General features: G+C 36.9%; 1 protein-coding gene and 1 pseudogene across 1 annotated transcript in view; one reads left to right on the plus strand and one right to left on the minus strand.

Moving 5' to 3' along the window:
• Positions 1–22,891, plus strand: part of COL15A1 (collagen type XV alpha 1 chain) — a 223,946-nt gene that overhangs the window by 121,857 nt on the left and 79,198 nt on the right. Inside the window, exons 13-19 of the mRNA XM_043975517.1 lie at positions 1,653–1,715; positions 4,360–4,395; positions 4,896–5,027; positions 9,017–9,085; positions 13,321–13,356; positions 13,472–13,564; positions 18,559–18,624. Coding sequence (XP_043831452.1) covers positions 1,653–1,715; positions 4,360–4,395; positions 4,896–5,027; positions 9,017–9,085; positions 13,321–13,356; positions 13,472–13,564; positions 18,559–18,624 — 495 coding nt within the window. The remainder of the gene's footprint in view (positions 1–1,652; positions 1,716–4,359; positions 4,396–4,895; positions 5,028–9,016; positions 9,086–13,320; positions 13,357–13,471; positions 13,565–18,558; positions 18,625–22,891) is intronic.
• On the minus strand, positions 18,696–22,434 carry LOC122741124 (annotated as a pseudogene).

The following is a 22,891-nucleotide window of genomic DNA, read 5'->3' on the forward strand; positions in this document are numbered from 1 at the left end:
ACCTCTTCCCTGGCTGATACTAATTAATTAGCTCTGAGTGAACTAATGTCATGTGACACCAGGGTTTTAATGAATACTGGCATCTGAAGTCAAATGAGCTGGTATTTTACAACTGGATTTTTTTTTTATGAAGCAAAGCTATTTTGCAACACAACCAAAAAAAAAAAAAAGAAGCAGAAATGAGTTGAAAAGCAGTAAGAAATTATTCCATTTTCAGATAGGATGAGAGCTGACAGTACTTATGACAAAGATCCAAAATTTTCTGAAAGGGAGAAAAATGGGGGCAGTCTGTGATTTATGTGTGTGTGTGTGTGTGTGTGTGTGTGTGTGTGTGTGTGTGTTATCCACACATCAAACCCAAGATTTGTTTTTACTTGTTTTAAAAATAAAAACCAAACACTAAACTGCCTTAAGACAACTAAACTCTATTGACTATATTTTCCCATCTAGAAGGGCCCCCTGAGTTTGAGTCACAACCAGAACTGATAGAAAGGTGTGACAGATCCCAAAGTGAGAACTATTTTTATAGGGAATTGGTGATTTTCTTAAAGTGATTGCTTGCCGTCCTGGGGAGGGGGGAGGGAAGGAAGGGGAGGAAGGATAGAATTTGGAACTCAAAATTTTTAAAAAATTGTTTATTATTTTAAATAATAAATATAAGGGAATTCTGCAAAAAAAAAAAACCCACCAACGGTTAAGGTTAAACATTAAGGTTTTTCTCCTAAGATCCCACATTTTGCTCAGTACCCAAAGAGATCTGTCGAATCAGCTGTTTTCAGGATAGAGAACTATCCATCTCACAAACTGTACATTTGCCTCCAAATCATGTTTTTCTGCTGCTGCACAAAGTTACAAAAAGCAATATTTTTCATTAAAACCTTTTAGCCAGGGCAGCTAGGTGGTGCAGTGGATAGAGCACCAGCCCTGGAGTCAGGAAGACCTGAGTTCAAATTTGGCCTCAGACACTTAACACTTAACTAGCTGTGTGACCCTAGTCAAGTCACTTAACCCCAATTGCGTCACATACACACACAATAAAAACCCCAAAACCTTTTAACTATTCGCTCCACCTACTGTAGGTGGGGCTGATGTTATTGTGGAAATAAAAACGGAGTAGAAAAAAGCAATGTGGTATGGTGGAAAAAGAATTAGGTTTGTAGTTAAAGGTCCTGGGTTTGAACCTCAACTGAGCTACTTCTTATCTAGGTGAACGTGGACAAATTTCTTAACCTTTCTGGGTCTCTGTTCCTTCATCTGTTGGACTATACCATTACTAAAGTCTCTTACAGTGATTTAATGATTCTAGGTTTAAGCCTCCTACTGGTAAAACATAATACAGGGGGCAGCTAGGTGGCACAGTAGATAAAGCACTGGCTCTGGATTCAGAAGGACCTGAGTTCAAATCCAGCCTCAGACACTTGTCACTTACTAGCTGTGTGGCCCTGGGCAAGTCATTTAACCATCATTGCCCCACAAAAAAAACCCAAAAAACAAAAAAACAACCAACAACAAAAACATTATAATACAGCCTTGAAGACATCACATACCTTGACAGGCTAATTCATCTCCGATGCCTATTTTAGGTCTGGTCAAAATGATTCACTTATTTTATAAGGGATGGTTTGATCTCATAAGTTGTTCTGATTTAATAGGGTCCCGATGGTCATCCAGGGCTTAATGGAGCTGCTGGCCTCCCAGGAATGAAAGGAGAAAAGGTAAGATCAAGATCAAAGGGTAGGGGCAGCTAGGTGGCGCAGTGGATAAAGCACCGGCCCTGGATTCAGGAGGACCTGAGTTCAAATCTGACCTCAGACACTTGACACTTCCTAGCTGGGTGACCCTGGGCAAGTCACTTAACCCCCATTGCCCTGCAAAAACAAAAAACAAAAAAGATCAAAGGGTAGATACAAATAAAACAGAAAACAAAGGAGGCTTCCAAATCTTGGGAATTTGGCAATAGTCTTGCCTGTAGTGTTCCTTCATGTAATAACAAATATAGTAATTCATATTTCTCTAAGCTTTAAAGTTTACAAAACGCCTCCTTCTCAGCAACTGTGAGAGGTGTAGGCAATACAAACCAAAAGAACACCATAGAATATCAGAGCAGATGGAGATCACTTGTGAGAGGTACTATCATGCTTCCTATATATGGAAGTTCTGAATGTGGTTTTTTAAAAAGTTAAATCAACTCTTTTTTTTTCATGAAAATTAAAGTTTTCAGAAGAAGAAAGAAAAAGTTGTCTGATTTTGTAGAACTAACTACATAGCTACCATATCTTGCAAAAGAAATCTTGTAAAAGAAATATCATTTATATGAGCTTAATGCTGTCTTCCCACCTCACAAATGCACACATTATTTCTTCCCTCTACTCCTCTCCCACTCTCTCCCTCTCCTTCCTTTCTCTCTGTTTCTTTCCCTCCCGCTCTTTTTTCTCTCCCTCTCTCCCCTTCTCCCCCTTCTTCTCTCCTCTCTTTTTTCTTCTCTGTCTCTCTCCATCTCTGTTTCTCTCCTTTCTCTCTCCTTCTTTCCCCTCTGTTTTTCTCTTCCCACTCTCTCTTTCCCCTCCCTTCTCTCTCTCCATCTTTCTCTCCATCCCTCTCTCCATCTCTCTGGTCCTCTCCCCTCTGTCTTTTCTCTTCCCACTCTCTCTCTCTCTCTCTCTCTCTCTCTCTCTCTCTCTCTCTCTCTCTCTCTCCTCCTCCTCCTCCTCCTCCTCCTCCTCTCTCTCCTCTCTCCTCTCTCTCTCTCTCTCTCTCTCTCTCTCTCTCTCTCTCTCCCCTCCTCCTCCTCCTCTCTCTCTCCTCTCTCCTCTCTCTCTCTCTCTCTCTCTCTTCTCCTCTCTCTCTTTCTCCTCTCCCCTCTCTCCTCTCTCTCTCTTTCACTCTCTCCCTCCCTCCCTCCCTCCATCTTTCTCTCTCCATCTCTTTCCCCACTTCTCTGTTTCTCTCTCCTTTCCCCTCTGTCTTTTCTCTTCCCACTCTCTTATTTCCTTCTCCTCTCTCTCTCCTTCTCTCTCCATCGTCCTATCTGTTTCTCTCTTTCCTTTCCCATTCTGTCTTTTTTCTTCCCACTCTCTCTTCCTCCTCCCTCCTCTCTCTCTCTCCATCTCTCTGTTTCTCTCCTTTCCCCCTCTGTCTTTTCTCTTCCCACTGTCCTCTCTTTCCCCTCTCCCATCATCTCCCCTCTCTCCTCTCTCCTGGCACCACTTCTTGCCCCTAGGTAACTCATTTCATCTCTCTGAAACTCAGTCTTTTCTATAGAATGAGCAAATTAGACTAGATGACCACTAAATTCCCTTTCAGCATTAAATCTCTTGTCCTATCTTTGTCCTTGTACCTAGATATTTAAAAAGTAGCCTTAAGTGATTTCTGAAGAGATTTTTCCTCATACAAGTGAATACAAAAGAGTTGTCAATTTAAAGAATAAGCATACTCAACTCTCTAAGAATGTGACCTTGAGCAAGTCTTTTCATCTGCATAACTCCCAGTTTTCTCATCTCTGCAATATGGAAAATAGTACTTGACTGCTTCACAAGATTATTCTGAGAAAAGTATTATATAAACTATAAAGTGCTAAAAAGATGTGACTTGCTATTAAATTCAGTGATTTTACAATAGGAAACTTGAATAATATTGTCTGACATGTCTATATCACTTTAAGGTTTGAAAAAAAATCTCTTTTCATACATGAGTTCCCTTGAGCCCTACAACAACCCTGTGAGATAAGTTCTATGGGATATTCACCATTTTCAGATGAAGAAACTGAAGCTCAGAAACACTGTGACTTGCCTATGATTATAAACTAGTAAGCATCAGTCAGGATTTGAATCCAAATCTTCCTAACACCAGGACCAGCACTCTTCATCATGGTCCATGGTCCCAATCCAGTGTTCTTTTCACTCTATGCTACAACAGCTAGGTGGATTACCTTGAATTTCCCAAGTTTCTTGATGACGAAGTCAGGAAGATCTGAGTTTAGATGTGGTCTCAAATATATATTAACTGTGTGACCCTGGGCAAGTCACTTAACTTCTGTCTGCCTTAACTTCTCCAACTATAAAATGGAGGTAGCTACAGTACCTGTTTCACAAGGTTATTGTAAAGATCAGATAAGATAAAATTTATAAAGTGTTTAATATAAATACCTAGCATACATAAAAGTGCTTAATAAATAATTGTTTCCTTTCCCTTCCCCCCCCACCCCATTGTTGAATCTGAAATTGGATGACTCTTTTTCAGGGATATTGTAAAGGTGGATGATTCTCATAGAGTAGGAAGCTAGTTGTATATCCTTAAAGATTCATATCAACTTATTCTTTTATTAGCATTGACTTAATTGGAATTCCTTTTATTTTTCAGGGTGAAAAAGGTCCTAATGGCTCCATTGGTGAAAAGGTAAAAGAGAGACATCTTTATAGTCTAAATCTGATATTTTGTAAAATTCTCATATGTTCAGGAAATGATTGCATATGTTTCATGAGCATGAATGTCAAAAAGTAATGTGTTCAATTATTCAAATGAAGCTGTGACATCATTATTCAAAAATTCCCTATAACCATGCAAATTTCAACCCATCCATGTACAGTAGCACAGAAAGACATCCCAAGCATTGAAAACAAAAGTCAGAGGAAGACAGTAAACATGGAAGATTTGTCAGAAATATTTCTATAATTTCCTTGTCATCTTTTCCACATATGTATTCAATTTAGTATAAAAGTTTATCTACCATTGAACATAGGAAAAACATTTCAGGTATTCTATAAAATTAGGAAATAGCTATCAGATAATTTATCAATTTAATTAAGTCAAAGAATGATTTTCAAGCTGGGCAAATATTGTATGGTTTCAGTGACTGATCTGAGATCCTTTCAATGTAATGAATCTTTGCCTTCCAGGGTGACTCTGGGAAAAGAGGATTACCAGGTCCCCCAGGAAAAGATGGGGTTGTTGGGGAGCCTGGCCCCCCTGGCCTCCCTGGTCCTCCTGGACCCCCTGGAGCCAGCTGTGGAATGGGACTTGGATTTGAGGTAATCTTTCTTTTTTAATTATACGTACATTTGAGGTAATCTTTCTTTTTTTAATTATAAATGCTGAAATATAATAAACAAAACTGATTTCACATACTCTCCTTTCACATTTCTGGTGTACTAGTACTGACTCAGGTAGGATTTCATTTTCCTTAGGTCTTACTCCCAGTATAGCTGCATCCTTCATAACAAAGTTCTGGTTAATCATTTTGTGATAATCTTAAGACTGTATCAGCTAATTCAACAAGTATTTGTTTAAGCGCATACAGTATGCAAGATTCTATAACGTCCCCAAAACCCACTAATAGAATTAGGCCAGTTGCCTGAAGCCAACTCCAAATAAGCTTCAGTTTTACCTTTGGGCCCTCCCCACAGCTAACCCCTATTCTACTCCATGGATTATGGCATGATCTGACTGTAGGAAGACTCTGGCTCTGCTCCAATTCATCTGTGTTCACATGGAATGAAATGTGTACCCAGTAACATTTCTTTTTGTGTAACTAATTGCACACATTCTGCTATTCAAATTCTGTTAGGTTTTCTTAATTTACAGATTAAAAATCTGCCAGTCAACTAACTATTTATGCCACCAATTAGCTACCATTATGTATAGAGAAAGTAATCTTTGGGAACGAAGAATTTGTGATTTTTGTCACTGCAGTCTTTCCTGAAACTAGTTTGATTAAAACTGAAATAGAATATCAATTACAAACACAAAGCACTTTCTAAATTGTTTCTGTCTGTGGGGTAGGTTAGTTTATTTGAGATATGAAAAACTACTTTAAAAGCAGTGTTTATTCACCTTATAAGAATAAACACCTTGTTCTCTTAAGGTGGCTCAAGGCAATGGCAGTACAGGGGATAGAGTATTGGACTTAAAATCATGAAGACTGGAGTTCAAATCCTCCCTCATACTTTTGCTAGCTATGTGACCCTGGGCAAGTCACTTAACCTCTATCTGCCTCAATTTTGTCATCTGTAAAATGGAACTAATAGTTGCATCTACCTCCCAGAGTTGTTCTGAGGATCAAATAAAATGTAAAGAGTTTTACAAAACCATAAACACTTCAATAAATGCTAGCTATGATGATGATGATGACGACGACAACAATGATGGACCCTTAATTAAATTATATACGATGTAATAGAATACTGAAGTCTTCTTCCAATGGTGCATTGTGGCATGGAAGTAGACTGGTTTCTCCAAGGCTATGCAAATTGAATACAAAGCTCTAATAGGTAGTACAAATTAGAAAAACTTTTACTGTGTTCCTGATAATGGATTGGATGTCTTTCATCTGAGGAATAGCTTCTTTAAAGTTAAAGAGACTTGTCACTATGTTATCTACCAGGTCATAAAGTTTTGGGGTTTTTTTTAACACAGCTACTTATGAAACTGTCTACTAAGTCATAGAGTTAGGTGCTCTAATGCATATCAGGGGATGAAAGTTACAGATGAATACAATCAAGAATCCTTGAAGCATCAGTAAGTCCATAGCAATTCCCTTATACCTCTTCTGCAAGGATAATGCAGAAATGAGAAGTAATTCCTTTCTTTCCTCCTTGGGCATCCATCCATTAGCCTGCTACTATGTGATATTTACAGTACCATTCTGATGAGTCCTCAGTTACTAATAACTGCTATCCAGAGTACTGTGGACAAGAATTTTTATACTACTGTCCTCCAGGTTGGATTAAGGTCAAGGGAGAATGAGACTAAGCCATATCCTTACTCCACCTTAATCTGACAAAATAGTGCAAGAAACATATGAGTAGAAGGGTTAGGTAGTGACAGAGCCATGAAGGGGATGTCCAGGACACTTTTCTCCACAGAATGATAGTCAGAATAAAAAAAATCTGGGTTCAAGCCCTACCTCTGACACTTACTACCCTTGATCTTGGGCAAATCACTGAACATCTCCTCACTGAACAGTTTCCTCATTTTAAAAATGGGAACATTGATATTCATAGTACCAAACTCACAGAGTTATTGTTTTAAGAAATGTATTTTGCAAAGTAGGAATAAAACCCCAAGTTTCTTTAGGAACTTAGGATTCCATTTTCGTCTTCGTACCCCTAGTATATTGCGTACTGCCTCATGTGTAATAGATGCTTAATAAATGAATGTTAAATTGACTTGAATATTATTGTAAGATGTTATTTTTTGCTGTTGTTATTATAATGTATATGCCACCTAATTAACCTCAACCACAAACAACAACCAAATAGTCCCTGTATTGTCAAGGAGAGGAAAGAGATTGGAAGGAGAAAGCAAGGAGAAGCTAGAAAAATAGCCTTATCCACATACTTCTGTTTTTTCTAGATTTAAACAAAGGATCACTCAGTTGTCTTTTTCATTCATAATACCAGTTAGCATTTACATAGTTATTTAAGGTTTGTGAATGGTTTAACACATATTGTCTCATTAGCTCCTCACAACAACCCTATTATTATTATTACTATTATTACCCCCAATTTACAGATATGGAAACTGAGGTTGGGAGAATTTAAATGACTTACCCAGGTTTACACAACTAATAAGTGTCTGAAGGACTTGAATTCCAACCTTCATGACTCCAACTCCAAAACTCTATCCACTTTGCTAACTAGCTAAGAGGTAATTAAATGGAAAACTATGATTTTTTTCTCCTTGGTAGAAAGGTTTGATCCGGTGGTTTATTTGGAATGAGAGAGGTCATTCCAGTTCCTCATCTGGAGCAATCAGTGCATCTATTCCTACTCTACAGCTCTGCTCATTTCCTATCTTTAGAGTTGCATGGATACCTTCATCTTTTAGACATCCCAAAGACAACTTCAATACTTGGTACACTGAGATGTCATCAATGTGGAAAGTCTCCCCTATGATGGATATCACAACCCATTCATGCCTACTCATTCTGAGTAATTCTTATCTACATGTTCCCCTCTTCCCCATATATCCTCCAAAGAAGGACCATCCAATGTTCTCGATGTGATCTATCTTCTAATTCTCTTGACTTAATATAAAAGATGACAAACAAGTCACACACACGTAAACACACATTTCAAAACACTTAGAAGGTAACTTGGTAGTGCAGTGGGTAGAGAACTGGACCCAGAGTGAGAAAGAATTGAATTCAAATCCAGCTTAAGTCTCACTTACTAGTTCTGTGACCTTAGGCAAGTCATTTATGCTCAGTTGCCTCAGTTTCTTCATCTGAAAAATGGGGATAATACTAACACCTTCCTCCCATGGTTATTCTGAGGATAAAATGAGATAACACTTGTAAAGCACTCCACAAATCTTAAAGAATGATAAAATACTAGCCATTATTACTATTAACTATGATATTTCCAAAGATGACACTCGGTCTCAAAAATCAACATAAATATGAGTTATTATCCTTTCGACTACTACTCCTATGCAAATAACTCCTAAATTTATATATCCAGTCTTGATATCTTACTTGAGCTCTAGTTCTTCATTTTCAGTTGTTCATTAGCTATCTACAACCAGGTATCTACCCCACAGGCTCTTCAAACTCAAAATGATAGGACATGAAACCTCAAAGTCACAGACTTGCTTGTGCTATCAGCTGACCCCCCAGCTACAAGGAAAGTACTACACATATCCATAGCACATACAACGTATGAGAGGGAAGGGTAACAGACATAACACACAGTATCCCTGAGCAACTTCCCACAGATCTGCATCTTGAAAAATACCCAGAAATACCTACCCTCAGATATTACCTAGAGCACTGAAAGGTTAAGTAACTTACCCAGGGTCCCATAGCCAGTGTGTGTCGGAGAATTTAAACCCAGGTCTTCCTGGGCCTAAGGCCTGCTCTCTATCTACTATGCCATATGCTCTCTATAACCCAGTGCTGGTCACCAGAACTGGTCTCTGTCACTGTTTAGTTTCCCAAGCAAGACAATATTGAAAAAACTGTAGGCATAATCAATAAGTATTTTTCATTGTTTGATTAGATATCATTCTCTTTTCCTAGGATATAGAAGGCTCTGGAAGCATTAGATTGTTGAGTGAACCAAAAACTTCAGGACCAACAGCAGCAAATGTAAGTTTATTTTTAAAATCAGAATTCTAAGTGATCTGATCTCTTCAGAAATAGGATCTTTGTGCATAGTACTTGAGAATTGGATTCAGGAAGCTGGGGAGAGGAGGGAAAATGGAGGGAAGGGAGAAGCCTTGGCTTTTTCCATAATTCACGTTATTGTAAATAACTTGCCTACTTTATGCTTCTACTTTCCCATCTGTGTAATTCCCATAATGCCTACTACTACTACTTCATAATTATTAATGGGATAAGAATCGATAGAATTTAGAAGTCCTAAATGAAAGGTACCATCTAATTTATGATGGGTAGATTGTCCAAAATGTACTGTAGCCAAAAAAAAATACAGCTCTGTGTGTAGGAATTAAATGAAGTGTTTTTCAAGGTGAAAACCCTACTCTGAACCAAGGTGCTTCTGTGTTTGGTTTCTATTTTCCCAGAGTTTACTCTCATATTTAATATACTTGCCCTTTTATTGAGGTTGTTAAATATTACTGGGGGAAGAATGACAGTGCAGAATATAAGGATGTAGGTACTGTTAACTGTCAGGAGGGATTTATAAGCTCCATAAAGCAAATTTTCATGATAAACCACAAAGCAGAGTTTATTAGTTATTGTCATCCCTTCTTTCCCCCGGGGGAAAACCATGAAAACAGTACATATGACCTGTGGGCCATCAAGAAACTCAGATCCGTATATACACACAACAACATCGGTCAGTTGCTTTCCTGATAATGCTATCATCACCAAGCTGTTTTCTAATTTGGGGAAAAAACTACCAGGAATTGCTTATAAACATCCCCAGCTCATAAATGTTAATTAAACAACCCTGTCATTTGATCTGACCCTTTAGTTCCAGAAATGGCTCCCAAGCTCATGGTCTGGGCTGCTTAAGAAAGTATCTATGATGTATTTGTCTCCTGAAAAGCAGACATGAGCTAGTAAAATTTAAGTGCTTGTTTTAAGTGACCCTGGAGAATTGACCTGGATTGATGCCCTTCAGATCAAACTCTCTTGAGCCCAGACCCAATCATTTTCCTGAGTCCTGATACAGGCAGGCTTTCTCTCTTTCTTTCTTTTTTCTCTTTCTCATCTGGGATTCCTCACTTCAAGCCACACAGAAGAGATGACCTAAGAAGGGATCCTGTAGTCAGGTACTATGGCTTCTGAACTAAGAAACTAATCTCAAGATTTGGCTGTAGTCTGAATTCAGCTGAGATAACAAAACTGTGGTCAAGTGGTTAAGAATTTAGTGTGTGTGTCTGGAAGAGTTTATAAACAGTTAATCATCCCCAGCATAAACACTGAGGCAATTTAGTGGAATAGCCATAGGATAAGAGACAGCCATTTCCTTAAAATCCCAATAAGAAGTTCCAGGTCCTTTGCTGGTCATTTTGACTAGCTCCTACATTACCTTACCTTAGGGAAATTCCCTTCAAGAGTAGTTATTCTAGGACTCTGCCGTATATGAAAATTCTCCACCAACCAGCCTTCCCAAGAATCACTGCCCCGACATTATCTACTGACTAGTCCTTTGCTTTTCAGTGTGGTACATACATGCATCTCACTCCTGGCTAGGTCCTGAACTCTGAGGGATCAGTTACTGTTTAGCCTGAAAAAGAGAAAGCTTTAGAAGAACATAGTCCATGTTTTCAAATGTTTAAAGAGCTGTCATGTAGAAGGGAAATAAGATATCCCATCTGTGGTTGCAAAGAGTCAAACTAGAACCACAGGATGCAAGTTATAGGCTTCATTCTAATAAAAGAAAAAAAATTAATTTATATAATAACTTTAATATATAACTAAAAGATTTGTTGTTTCATGTTATGGAAATGCTCCTTTTATTCCATAAATTAAAAATAAATAAAGAAAAAAATTTTAAAAGGAAAGAAAAAAGGAGAGATGTAGCCGGCAATAGGGTCAGCAAGACCTGGGTTTAAGTCCCTCATCTGACATATACTGGCTGCGTGACCCTAGAGAAATTCACTTAACCTCTCAGTGCCTCAGAATGAGGGGATGTGAGTTGAAGAGAGGAAACTGTGACTTCCATTGGTAAGGGAAGTCTCTAACTAGGAATTCCCTATACTGATGACATCACAGGTCCAATAAAAACAAATATGGAAGATGTTTATGGCAACTAAAGCTATCCAACAATGGACAGTGACTTTTGAGTCAGTGGGCTCTCTATCTGATGTTTTGACAGGAAGCTACTGACTGGGACTGGAGAGATTAAGAGGCAGGTCTCTAACTAGTCCAGTCACTGGAGGTTGAAGACTAGACTGGTTCTCAGTATCACAGTTCTTCAGCACAAGTAATACCTAAAGCTAGAAGAAAAGTAGAATTTATCACATCCCTAAAGTTCTCCAAAAAGAACTAATGTTAAGTCAGGTCTCCTCTATCTTACAATTGATTTCTTGAACCACAATATAATATTGTTTTAGTTTACCCCTTATTATATTTTATTCCTGTCTGTCATTTCCTGGAGCTTTGTAAATATTAAGGTACTATAAAATGTATATTACTACTATTAACTCTGTCATCAACCATATCATCTATTCCTCTCATCTTTGAATCATCTGCAAAATGTTTTTTTGAAATTGTATATTTCAAGTTGAGAAATCACTATGGGCTGGAGTGGTCAGACAGAATTCCATGAAACAAACTAGGACTGGAGATCAGAGTTGGAGTATGGGGTGGGATAGAGACAGATAAAAAGGGAAGACACAAGAGAATACCATGAACAAAGGGACAGAGATGAGAACAGCATATCTGTGTGAATGCAAGTAAACAACGTTAGCCAGAGATGAGTGCCCATGTTGGGAACTATTGGATGATAGAGTGGGGCTATGTTATAGATAGTCTTGAATATCTAATTTCTAAAAGATTTCTATAGCACATCAAAGAGACAAAACTATTAAAATGAGCTATATTGGGTTCAGATACAAAATCCTGTATTTTGATTCAATGGAGGCAATAGAAAAACATTAGATTTTTTTATTAATAAAAGATAGACATGATGAAATTATTGTTAAGGAAAGATTTATCTAGATCAATGTTTATATTGATTAGAGAGGAAAAGAATTGAGAAGAGAGATTAGTTTGAATAATATTGCAATAATTTAGGAATAAGGCTATGAAGACCTATAATGGGGTGATAACTGGGAATGGAAAGTAAAAAATATTAGAGACATTACAAGTCAAGTCAAATCATTAGGCATTTATAAAGGACCTGCTATGGGCAAAGCACACTGCTAAATTCTGGCAAAGAAAGAACAAAGAAAGGAAGATACTGACAAAAGCAAAAAAAATCAACAGGATAAGCAATAATCAAAGATGAATCTGAAGTTTGGAGTAGGCAGAATTTGGAGAATGATATGGTTATTAATGGAAATCAGAAAGGTGGAGATAGGGGTGTGTCTTGATGATATTTAACAACCAGCTCACTGGGACTGGGGTGTGGTATATGTAACATGCTTCCAAGTTTAAATTTCATTATTAACATTTTCTCCATCACTTTCTTAAGATTAGACAACCAATTAATTAATAAAGCCCTTATTTTTACTCTGATGATTTCTTAGATGTAAATGCTCACACTGAACATTGGTTCTTGCCAGCTCTGGCACACTTTGGGTAGAGGGGACCTAGTTTGGGAGAAGAGATGATAGGTTGAATTATGGTTGTGGAACTATAGAATTTGAATCATGGAATCTTAGAGCTAGAAGATATTGTCTAATCTAGCCTCCCACTCAAAGTAGAAGCCAAAATCTAGGAAAAACTGTCATCTAGATTTGCTATGTTACTTATAGTGTGAATAAGGTCACGCAAATTGTCTAATGGAAGTGGGAGAGGACAAGACAAGATCAGCAAACTAATTTGGCTGGAGTGTAGATAGCATGAAGGACAGAGGTATGAAATACATCTGGAAAAGTAAACTTCATGTAAATTGAGGGAACCTTAAACATCAGTCTTAAGGAGTTTATATTTGTCCTATAGGTAATGGGGAATCATTGAAGGTTTTTGAGCAGGGGAGGGAACTGGGTAGATACATGAATTAGGAAGATTATTTTGGCTGGTGTGGGTAGAATGGATTGTAAAGAGGAGATCTCATATTAGATGTTTGAATGACATTCCAATAGTCCAGAAGAAAGGTAATAAGGTCCTGAAATGGAGAGTTAGAGGAAGAAAGAATAATAGGTCTCAGAGAAGCTTTCAATAAATTAATTTTTCATTTTCTACAGGGTCCAAAAGGAGAAAAAGGGGAACAAGGGCCTAAGGTAAGTTCACAGGTCCCAAAGTGGTCAGATTTAATTCTGGCCATCATTTTGATTTACATTATACAAATATGACTTCAGTGACTATTTTCTCTGACATGCTTTTTTGGGGAACCAGGGTGAAAAGGGACATGATGGAGATAGTTTAATTGGGCCGCCAGGACCCCCAGGACCCCCAGGACCACCAGGAAAGACAGTTGCTGTAACCAGTGTGAGTATATCACACTCTTCACATGATTATTTTTCTTCATTTAATACAAGCAGAAGTAAGCAAAGGTTAAAAAAAAAATTTTGATTCATTCATTGATTAAGTATTCATTGAGCATGGGCTTCCTACCTTTGGCAAGAAGACATTCTGAAGCCATCTGTTTTTCAGTATCTTTTTGCCTATTCTTTAAAATTAATTTTTAAAAAATGAACACACATGTATTTCTCTTCCTCCCACTTCCCTTCACTCTTTCTGCAGTGATGGGGTGGCAGAAAGGAGAAAAACAAAACCACACCTAGGCCATCTATTTCCATCCTTGAGCTTTGGATCTTCTGGCAAGTTGGATTCTGTGACCAGGCTAGAAAAACCCTTGAGAGAAGGGAGGAGATAACAGTGTAGACGATGTGAAGCTTAGGTGAAAAGTAGCAGAAGGTGAGCACAATAAAGGAAAGGGACAGAAAGGGAGCTGAACAGCATCATACAGATGACGCTATAAGCTGCCCTTCACTGAACCATAATGCTGTCAACTCATCTTTAATAAAATGTAATACTCCCCTATAAGCACTTTCACCATTCAGAGCAATCAGAAAAAGGGAAGACATACTTCTGCCTTCCCTCCATTGTTATCTTCCTTTCTTCTCTCAGGGGTTCTTAACCTGGAGTCCATGGATGCATGGATAGATTTTGAGGAAGACAGGGAAAGGGTCCATGAACTTAAATGGGGGAAAATTACATCTTTATTTTCACAATTTGTTTTCCTTTGTAATACTAAGGATTTCATTTTACGCACATGATTCTAAGAAGGGGCCCATAGGCTTCCCCAGACAATGACAAGATTCATGACACAAAATAGACTAGATGTTCCTCTTTCCCCTAATGTAGCAAATAATAATAATAAATGTATCTTTTTGTCATCTTTAGCATGCATTATCAGCAGCATCCTTCACATTGTAAATTGCTTAATTAATGTTCGTTCAATTTAATTTTTAATTGGATCAAAAGCTGGGCTTCAGTGCTAGCTGTCCTTATACTACCAGGTCAAGGAAAACCAAACTATCACTAAAAAGCTGTGGGTTCTAGGGCCATGTGGGGGAGGTATAAAGTCCAGAAAAATTACAGACCATTTTTATCCAGGTAAAATGAAATTAAGATGAGCAACCAAAAGGGCAGTCTTACAAAAGAAGGAGCAGCTAAGTGGAGCAGCAGATACAGCACCAGCCCTGGATTCAGGAGGACCTGAGTTCAAATCCTGCCTCAGACATTTGACACTTACTAGCTGTGTGACCCTGGGCAAGTCACTTAACTCTCATTGCCCTGCAAAGAAAAAAAAAACAGAAAGAGAGAGAGAAAGAGAAAGAAAGGAAGAAAGAAAGGAAGAAAGAAAGAAAGAAAGAAAGAAAGAAAGAAAGAAAGAAAGAAAGAAAGAAAGAAAGAAAGAAAGAAAGAAAGAAAGAAAGAAAGAAAGAAAGGAAGGAAGGAAGGAAGGAAGAAAAGGAGTAAAGGGGAGGACATATAAAAATAAAAGGGTTTTGTGTACATCAGGGGCAGCTGAAGGGGTATTATGGAAGCAAAGAAGGGAAACCATAGGTAGCAATGGGAATTATGGGTATGACAACATGAATATGACTCTCTGGTCTGTTGGAGTAATAAATCACCAACTTCTCTTCCAACAACTACCTCTCAGTGTCATTGCTAAGCTACCAGGTACAAAGGCCCACAAAGCATAAACCCTGAGATAATCTCTTTGATTCACTAAAACCTAAGTGACATCTCTGGTGGGAACAGTTCTCTTACAAGTGAGCTCGCAAACATCAAAATTTCCAAGAGAGAATGGAGAAATGGGACAAAGAGATCTATACCCATCACAGTGACTTGCACATAATACATACTTAACAAATGTCTATTTAATAAAGGAATGAATGGATGAATATTAAGGAGAGAATTGAGCATGTTGTTTCAGAATCAAATTTTAAACTATTCACAGAACATCTCTAAGATATGAGTTGGACCAGACAGTTAGGAAGTATCTCCTACCAATACATATCATCAGTCTCTGCTTAGCAACTTATGCTTTTAGAAATTGCCCTGTAGCATTTAGAGGTTATGTGACTTACCCAGGATCAGTATATGTTATATGTCAGTATATGTTAGAGACAGAATTTGAACCTCAGTCTTCTTGACTTTGAATCTGGCTCTCTATCCTCTACCAGAGTATAAAGTCATAAATTGGAAAAATGACATGAAGTAGGAATGGACGAAGTAGTTTACTCAATAATTCTGAATGACCAAATGTTGTGCCAACAAGTAGGCAAAGTGGAAGAACTTGAATAGATACAATTATAAATAATCCCATATGCATCTATATCCATATATTTCACCTTATGCTTTACAGTGTTTTCCACCTTATGACATTAAATTAAATTTCTAAGCTAATGATGAATATTAAAGGAATAAGAATTGAGTTGTCATGGGAGAGATGAAACAGACAAAAACAAAATATAGCTAGGATGAGATTAATGCAATTTTGAATAAGGCAAAATTTGATTTAGTGTGAATTAGAAGATGATGCCAGGTCACATTTAATGCAAGCCAAAATTTGGTTAATGTGACATGTTTGAGTTATTGAGGGTTTTAACATGCTTAACATCTAACATCAATCTGCACTTGTCTAACATTTTGTGTGAATAGGATGTGTTGCTGCGTACCATATTACCAACAATCGTGTTAATTTAAGAACCCTTAATAAAACAGGCAAAGAGAAAAATATTTCACATGGATACATTGCAATTGTACAGAAAAGAAGAGGCTCTTTATTACATTAGAGCAAAAATATATTGTTTTGAACAGCATAAATTCATGTCATAGTAACTCTAAATAGAACGAGATGTCAAAATGCCTAAATCTATGGTATAGAATAGCATATAACACACAAGTGAAACAAAAAAACCATTTTTGCCATTCAGACAAAAGCATCAAATTTATTTAAAGCAGTGAAAGAGAATTGAAGTGAAATGGATAGTGAAGAAACTGTTACTGCAAGTGCTGATTGGTTCAATCACTTTTTAAAGAATGAGTTCAATTTCATAATGTTAAAATTAACATTCCGGATGGCACAGTGGGCCTGGAAGACTTAACTGCAAATCAAGCCTCGGATACTTACTAGGTGTACAATACTGAGCAAGTCACTTAACCTCTGCTTGCCTCAGTTTCCTCATCTGCAAAATGTGAGAATGTAAATTCACCAAGATGTGAATAAAGCTCTTTGTGCCTACCAGTGAATATGAACATTTTAAAAAAGAGAGGACAGTTCAGCTTATGCTGTTAAAGTATTTTAAATTAGGGGCAGCTAGGTGGCGCAGTGGATAAAGCACCGGCCCTGAATTCAGGAGATTCAGGAGTTCAAATCCAACCTCAGACACTTGACACATACTAGCTTTGTGACCCTGGGCAAGTCACTTAACCCTCATTGCCCACAAAAAGAAAAAGGAGGAAAAAAAAAGAAGTGGGTGCTTTCAGATCTGGGTACATTGGGGGCAGCTAGGTGGCACAGTGGATAGAGCACTGGCCCTGGAGTCAGGAGGACCTGAGTTCAAATCCAGCCTCAGACACAACACTTACTAGCTGTGTGACCCTAGGCAAGTCCCTTAACCCCAATTGCCTCACCCCCCAAAAAAAAGTATTTTAAATTACAATAATGATGCTTTCATCTTATTCTCAGTGTAGGTTTATCTTTAGGTATGATAGTCAGTTTAAAAAATTTTTTAATTTAAAAAACTGTTTCCTATAAATACTATATTCCTTTGTAATAAACTTGAATCAGAAAGTTTTCTTATCTTTTACTATTAGGTTACATTAATAAATACATAAAAACTTAGTTTAGGGGCAGGTGGGTGGCGCAGTGTATAGAGCACCGGCCCTGGATTCAGGAGGACCTGAGTTCAAATACAGCCTCAGCCACTTAACACTTACTAGCTGTTTGATCCTGGGAAAGTCACTTAACTCCAATTGCCTCACCAAAAAAAAAAAAATATTTAAAAAAATGTATTATCAATTTCCATTGGGCCGAACCAATTATCATATTTTACATATGATTATAATTTCAGATGGAAAGAATTCAAATAATGAGTCCACTTCATAGGATTTGTTGTTTGCACAAAGCATGACTTAGATGTAATTAAGTAAAAGTGGATTAAAATTTGATAAGAACAAAATTATAAAAATGGAATATCTGAGTTGTTTAAAATAATCAAGTGGCATCAATGAATTGGCAGTGACTTATTATAGAAAGCCTGTATTTTTTATAAAATTGGATTTAATTAAAATAATGTCACACACAAAACAAAAAAGAGGTAGCTAGATGGCATGCTGGATAGAATTCTAGACTTGAAGTCAGGAAGAGCTTAGTTTGAATCTTGCTTTGAGCATTTAGCTCTAGGATCCTGAATAAGTCACCTAACTTCTCTGGGCCCCAGTTTCCTTACCTGTAAAATGTGGATAATAATAGTATACACCAGAGGCAGCTAGGTGGTACAGTGGATAGAGCATTGGCCCTGGAGTCAAGAGGACCTGAGTTCAAATCCGGCCTCAGACACTTGGCACTTACAAGCTGTGTGACCTTGGGCAAGTCACTTAACCCCAATTGCCTCACACACACACACAAAAATAACAATAGTATATACCTCATAGTGTTGTTGCAAGGTAAGACAGAAAGATAATCGATGTAGGGGGAAGGTAGGTGGTGCAGTGGATAAAGCACTGGCCCTGGTTTCAAGAGGACCTAAGTTCAAATCTGATCTCAGACACTACTTGACACTTACTAGCTGTATGACTCTGGGCAAGTCACTTAACCCTCATTGCCCTGCAAAAAAAAAAAAAATGATCTCTGTAAAGGGCTTTGCAAACCATAAAGCACAATATAAACATTAGTCATTATTCTTATTAGCAAACAAAAGAGAAAAATACAGCATATCCTCATCCATTTTGTTTTTCTTTCTCAGGCAATTCTCAATGGCACTGATGGAATGAAGAATATTGCTGAACTTCCTGAACTAATTGGCCCACCAGTAAGTATAAAAAAACTACCAAATTCAGCATTCATGTTTAGAAGCTCATACTCAATACAATGTACCAGGGTTTAAGAGCTGTCACACTTAAATGTAACAGTTTTAGAACTGATCATCCACATGGGGTCTAATTGAGATCATTATCCCTTTCTGCCTGATACTTGTCTTGCCACTTATTCATTCTTAATCTGGATTATTAGGCAAACAAGGAGTATATTCTGATATTTCCTTATAAATTACTAAGACTGTAAAACCTCTCATTAATCATTTAACTCAGCCCACATTCCAGTTTTTAAAAAATTATTAAATAAAATAAAGGAACCTCTTTTCCCATAAGCTTTCATATATTATGAGGTAGCTAGGTAGATGTAGAACACTGGCCCTGCAATTGAGAGGACCTGAGTTCAAATCTTGCCTCAGACACTTACTAGCTGTGTGACCCTGGGAAAATCACTTACCCCAATTGCCTTAAAAATCCAGGGTTGTCTCTACTCATCTGAGATATATATATATCTTGCCACTGGGCCCAGATGGCTGTAAAGGAGAAAGTGAGGTTGATGACCTTGCACAGCCCTCCCTTACTTAAATCCAATTCACTGGAAGTCATGATATCACCCCAAAGTCATCATCTTCTTCAAGAATGAATGACAAACAACATATATTATATACGCACATACATATATACATATGCATGCATGCATACATACATATTGTGTCTCAGATTCCCTAATTTCCTAGGCCATCATGGTTACTATATTACTATATAATTTATTAACAGTATAACAAATAACAAAACAGAAATAATTTTTGCAATCAATCAGCTGGGAGAAAGTCAGAGTCACTTTTAATTATTACTTCTCCTGCCGACTTTTAAACACTGGAAACACAGTCCAGCCATTCAGCTTTCTCAGGATAATAGCCAAAAATCACTCAAGGATAATCTTCATAATGTTTCTTTGCAAGAGAAGAGTGAAACTCACTGCTCTCAGGAAATGCCTCTTCAGTCTTTTTTCTCCTTGAATGTTAAATCATTCTCTCAGGAAAGAAATTCTCTTAGCTCCTTATCACTGTTTCTCATCCAGTCTCTCTCCAACTATCACAGTTACCAAACTCTAAAATCACATTTAAACTGTAAGTCTTATCACATTCTTCAAAGACCCCTCTTAAAGTATAGTAACATATTCCTAATCTCTGTGGGAAAGGCTATTTAAAATGGTGTATCAGTAGATTAGCTTTTATGAAATCAGTTTAGAAGTTCAAGGTATGGTCAAAAAGAAAAATGAGACAAACTCAAATATGAAAAAAGGATATAAAAAGTCTCATGTTTAATGACAGTTGCAGATTCCTATTCAGAATGCAAATTATTCTGAATATTACTGGTGTCTTGTCTGACATGGAAGTATCCCTAAAGTACATGTTGACCGTCATCAAAAAGGTATCCAGTGTCTATTACACACAATGTATAAAATGAGAGAGACCAGTAAGTTCCTTGAGGGTAAGTTCCATTTCACTTTTCGTCTTTGTATTCTCAGTAACTAGCATAGTGCCTGACAAATAGTATACACTTAATAAGTACTTGTTGAATGTTTGGAAGGCTGGCTGAATTTTTCACCAGGAAAAAGAAAGAGAAGCAAATATACATTTAGAGATTAGGAGAGTCAAAAGCAATGGAAAAGTTCACTTCATAGAATAGTTTCTTTTCTTCTTAACACATGATGGAGACTTCTGATGGATCTCTATTCTTAAAGAATTTACATTCTTTTGTTGTTTTTATGATATAAATTTTTATTTTTCAACCTTCACAGGTTTTTCTTAGACAGATTCTTGAATTGGGTGTTTATCTTCATTAGCTTTCCTGCTTATTTCATCTCCAAAGGTTGTGTTTTTTAGATTTCCATAAAAATTCATTTACCTTTCCCAATTCAAATTTGGACTCTTTCCCCTACCCCCCCCACCCCCATCAAATACAATACATCCCAGAGAGGGTAAATAGTCTGGCAGGTCTTTCCAATGTTATCTGGAATCAGTTTATTTGCAACTTCTTTCAAGTCGTTTGTCTGCATATCTCAAATCAGGATCTCCATAATTCTCTAGCAGACTTGATAGACCTGTTGGTACTGGGCAAAAGAAGTCATATGAATCTGGTTGTTGAGCTCCTTGCTAAAACCAGCACAAAAGATGTGGAGAAAGTATCTATCAGCAGTTCTGACCTCAATATGTGTTTCAATCATGGTCTGCCATTTAAAAAATTATTTTAATTTATGAAATAAAACAAGCATTTCTATAACAGAGTACAATAAAAAGATGATTGTACATGGAACTTAAAATCTAACAAGTACAATTTGCTATTTCCTTCAAATATACAACAAAATTATTAGGGAAATTTCTTATTTTTTCCCTATTCCTTGCCTTGGCTACCATTAGACAGAAACAGATGGCTATTGATATAGACATTGATATATAGATATGTAAAATTTGTAAGGAATTGGTTGTGATTTGGGGTTTCTGTGACCCCATCTTTGACTGGGATTGGAGACCTTGACACTCCCGATATTAAATTTGGCCCTTACAAATTATTCTATAGATTTATTTATAAGTTCTTTCTCAGGATACAGATGGCATCTTTCTTCATTTGTTCTTTATAGTTAATTTGGGTATTTATAAGAGACAAAATGAATACTTCACTCCAAATTGTTCTTTAAAACAATATTGCTGTTACTGTATGCAATGTTCTCTCGGTTCTGCTCATTTTGCTGTTAATTATTTCATGCAAGTCTTTACATGTTTTTCTAAGATCCTTGAGTTCATCATTTCTTATGGCACAGTAGTATTCCATCACATTCATATACCACAACTTGTTTAACCATCCCCAATTGATGGGCATTCCTGAAATTTCCAGTTCTGTGCCACCACAAAGAGAACTGCTATAAACATTTTAGAACATGTAGGTTCTTTTTCCTTTCCCCCTAGTTATGTTCAGAAATAGATCAACTACTGGTATTGCTGGGTCAAAGTATAGAGGTAGTGTCATAATTCTTTGGGCATAATTCCAGATTGCTCTCCAAAATGGTTGAATCAGTTCACAATTCCAACAACAATGAATTAGTGTTCCAATTTTCCTATATCTCCTCCAACATTTGCCATTTTCTTTTTATCATTTTAGCCAATCTGCTAGGTGAAAATGATATCTCAAGGTTGTTTTGCCACTTTTTGATGATGGAGTACATCTTGTCCCCAGTAACATCTTTTGCATGGAAATATTCGGTTTTTTAAGCCTAAATATCTTCAGTAATCAACTTGAACTTAAAATAGGCAACCTTATTCTGCTGATCATCAAAGCTCATAACCTTGAAACCATCAAAGAAAATTTTCATTTCTTGAGTCCTTGTCACCAATGTCTTGACATTATTGCAGATATTAACATCATACCAATCTTTATTCAAAAACAGATCAACCTCTTTCTTCTTTGCTTCCTTTTTTTTAAACCATCTTTGATTGGGTGTTTATTCTTACCAGGCACCATAATTCTCAGAAAGCCAAAAACTAAGAACTCATTGTAATTGGAAACAAGTATGTGTATATTGAGAGAATAAATATAATGTAGTTAAACACACAGTGGTTATGGAGAAAAGAGAGTTGAAAGGCTGAATGTTATTCATATCTGACAATTTTCACTCCCTATCATATATCACCCCCAAAGTAATTTGAGAAAGATGTCTGAGTATTTGTCAGAGAACTATCAGATCTAGATCACCATAGCTATGTTCCCAATGAATTAATCTTATTTATCCACACTTTCCCTCACATCATGACCACTTTCTTGTCTACACTAGAATGGTATTCATGTTCATGTGGAAACTGGACAATCCTCAGTCGCTTGTGGTTATTAGAATAATTTAGATCTCTTACCTACTTTAACAGCAGTTTGCATTCCAAAGGATATTGGACTCTTTAATTAGTGATAATATCCAGCTTATACTCAGAGGTGTTTATACTTGAAGTTGACTTAAGGATACCAATTTTTAAAAAATGTTTTATTCATTTTGAACTTAAATATAAAAAGACAAAAAGAGAACATTTCCATGTGCACAGCACAATATAGAGGATTCAATATAAAATGATATCCATTTCAGACTATTTACATTTTTAAAAAAACAACTATATAATAAATATTACACATTATTTTCAAAGCTATCCTGCTTTTCTATGCTTCCTTTTAAGTTTTCTGTTGTTCTCTGCTGTGTACTTTTTTTTCTCCCTCTCTCCC

This window comes from Dromiciops gliroides, chromosome 1 (assembly GCF_019393635.1).
Source record: "Dromiciops gliroides isolate mDroGli1 chromosome 1, mDroGli1.pri, whole genome shotgun sequence".
NCBI classification, from domain to species: Eukaryota; Metazoa; Chordata; class Mammalia; order Microbiotheria; family Microbiotheriidae; genus Dromiciops; species Dromiciops gliroides.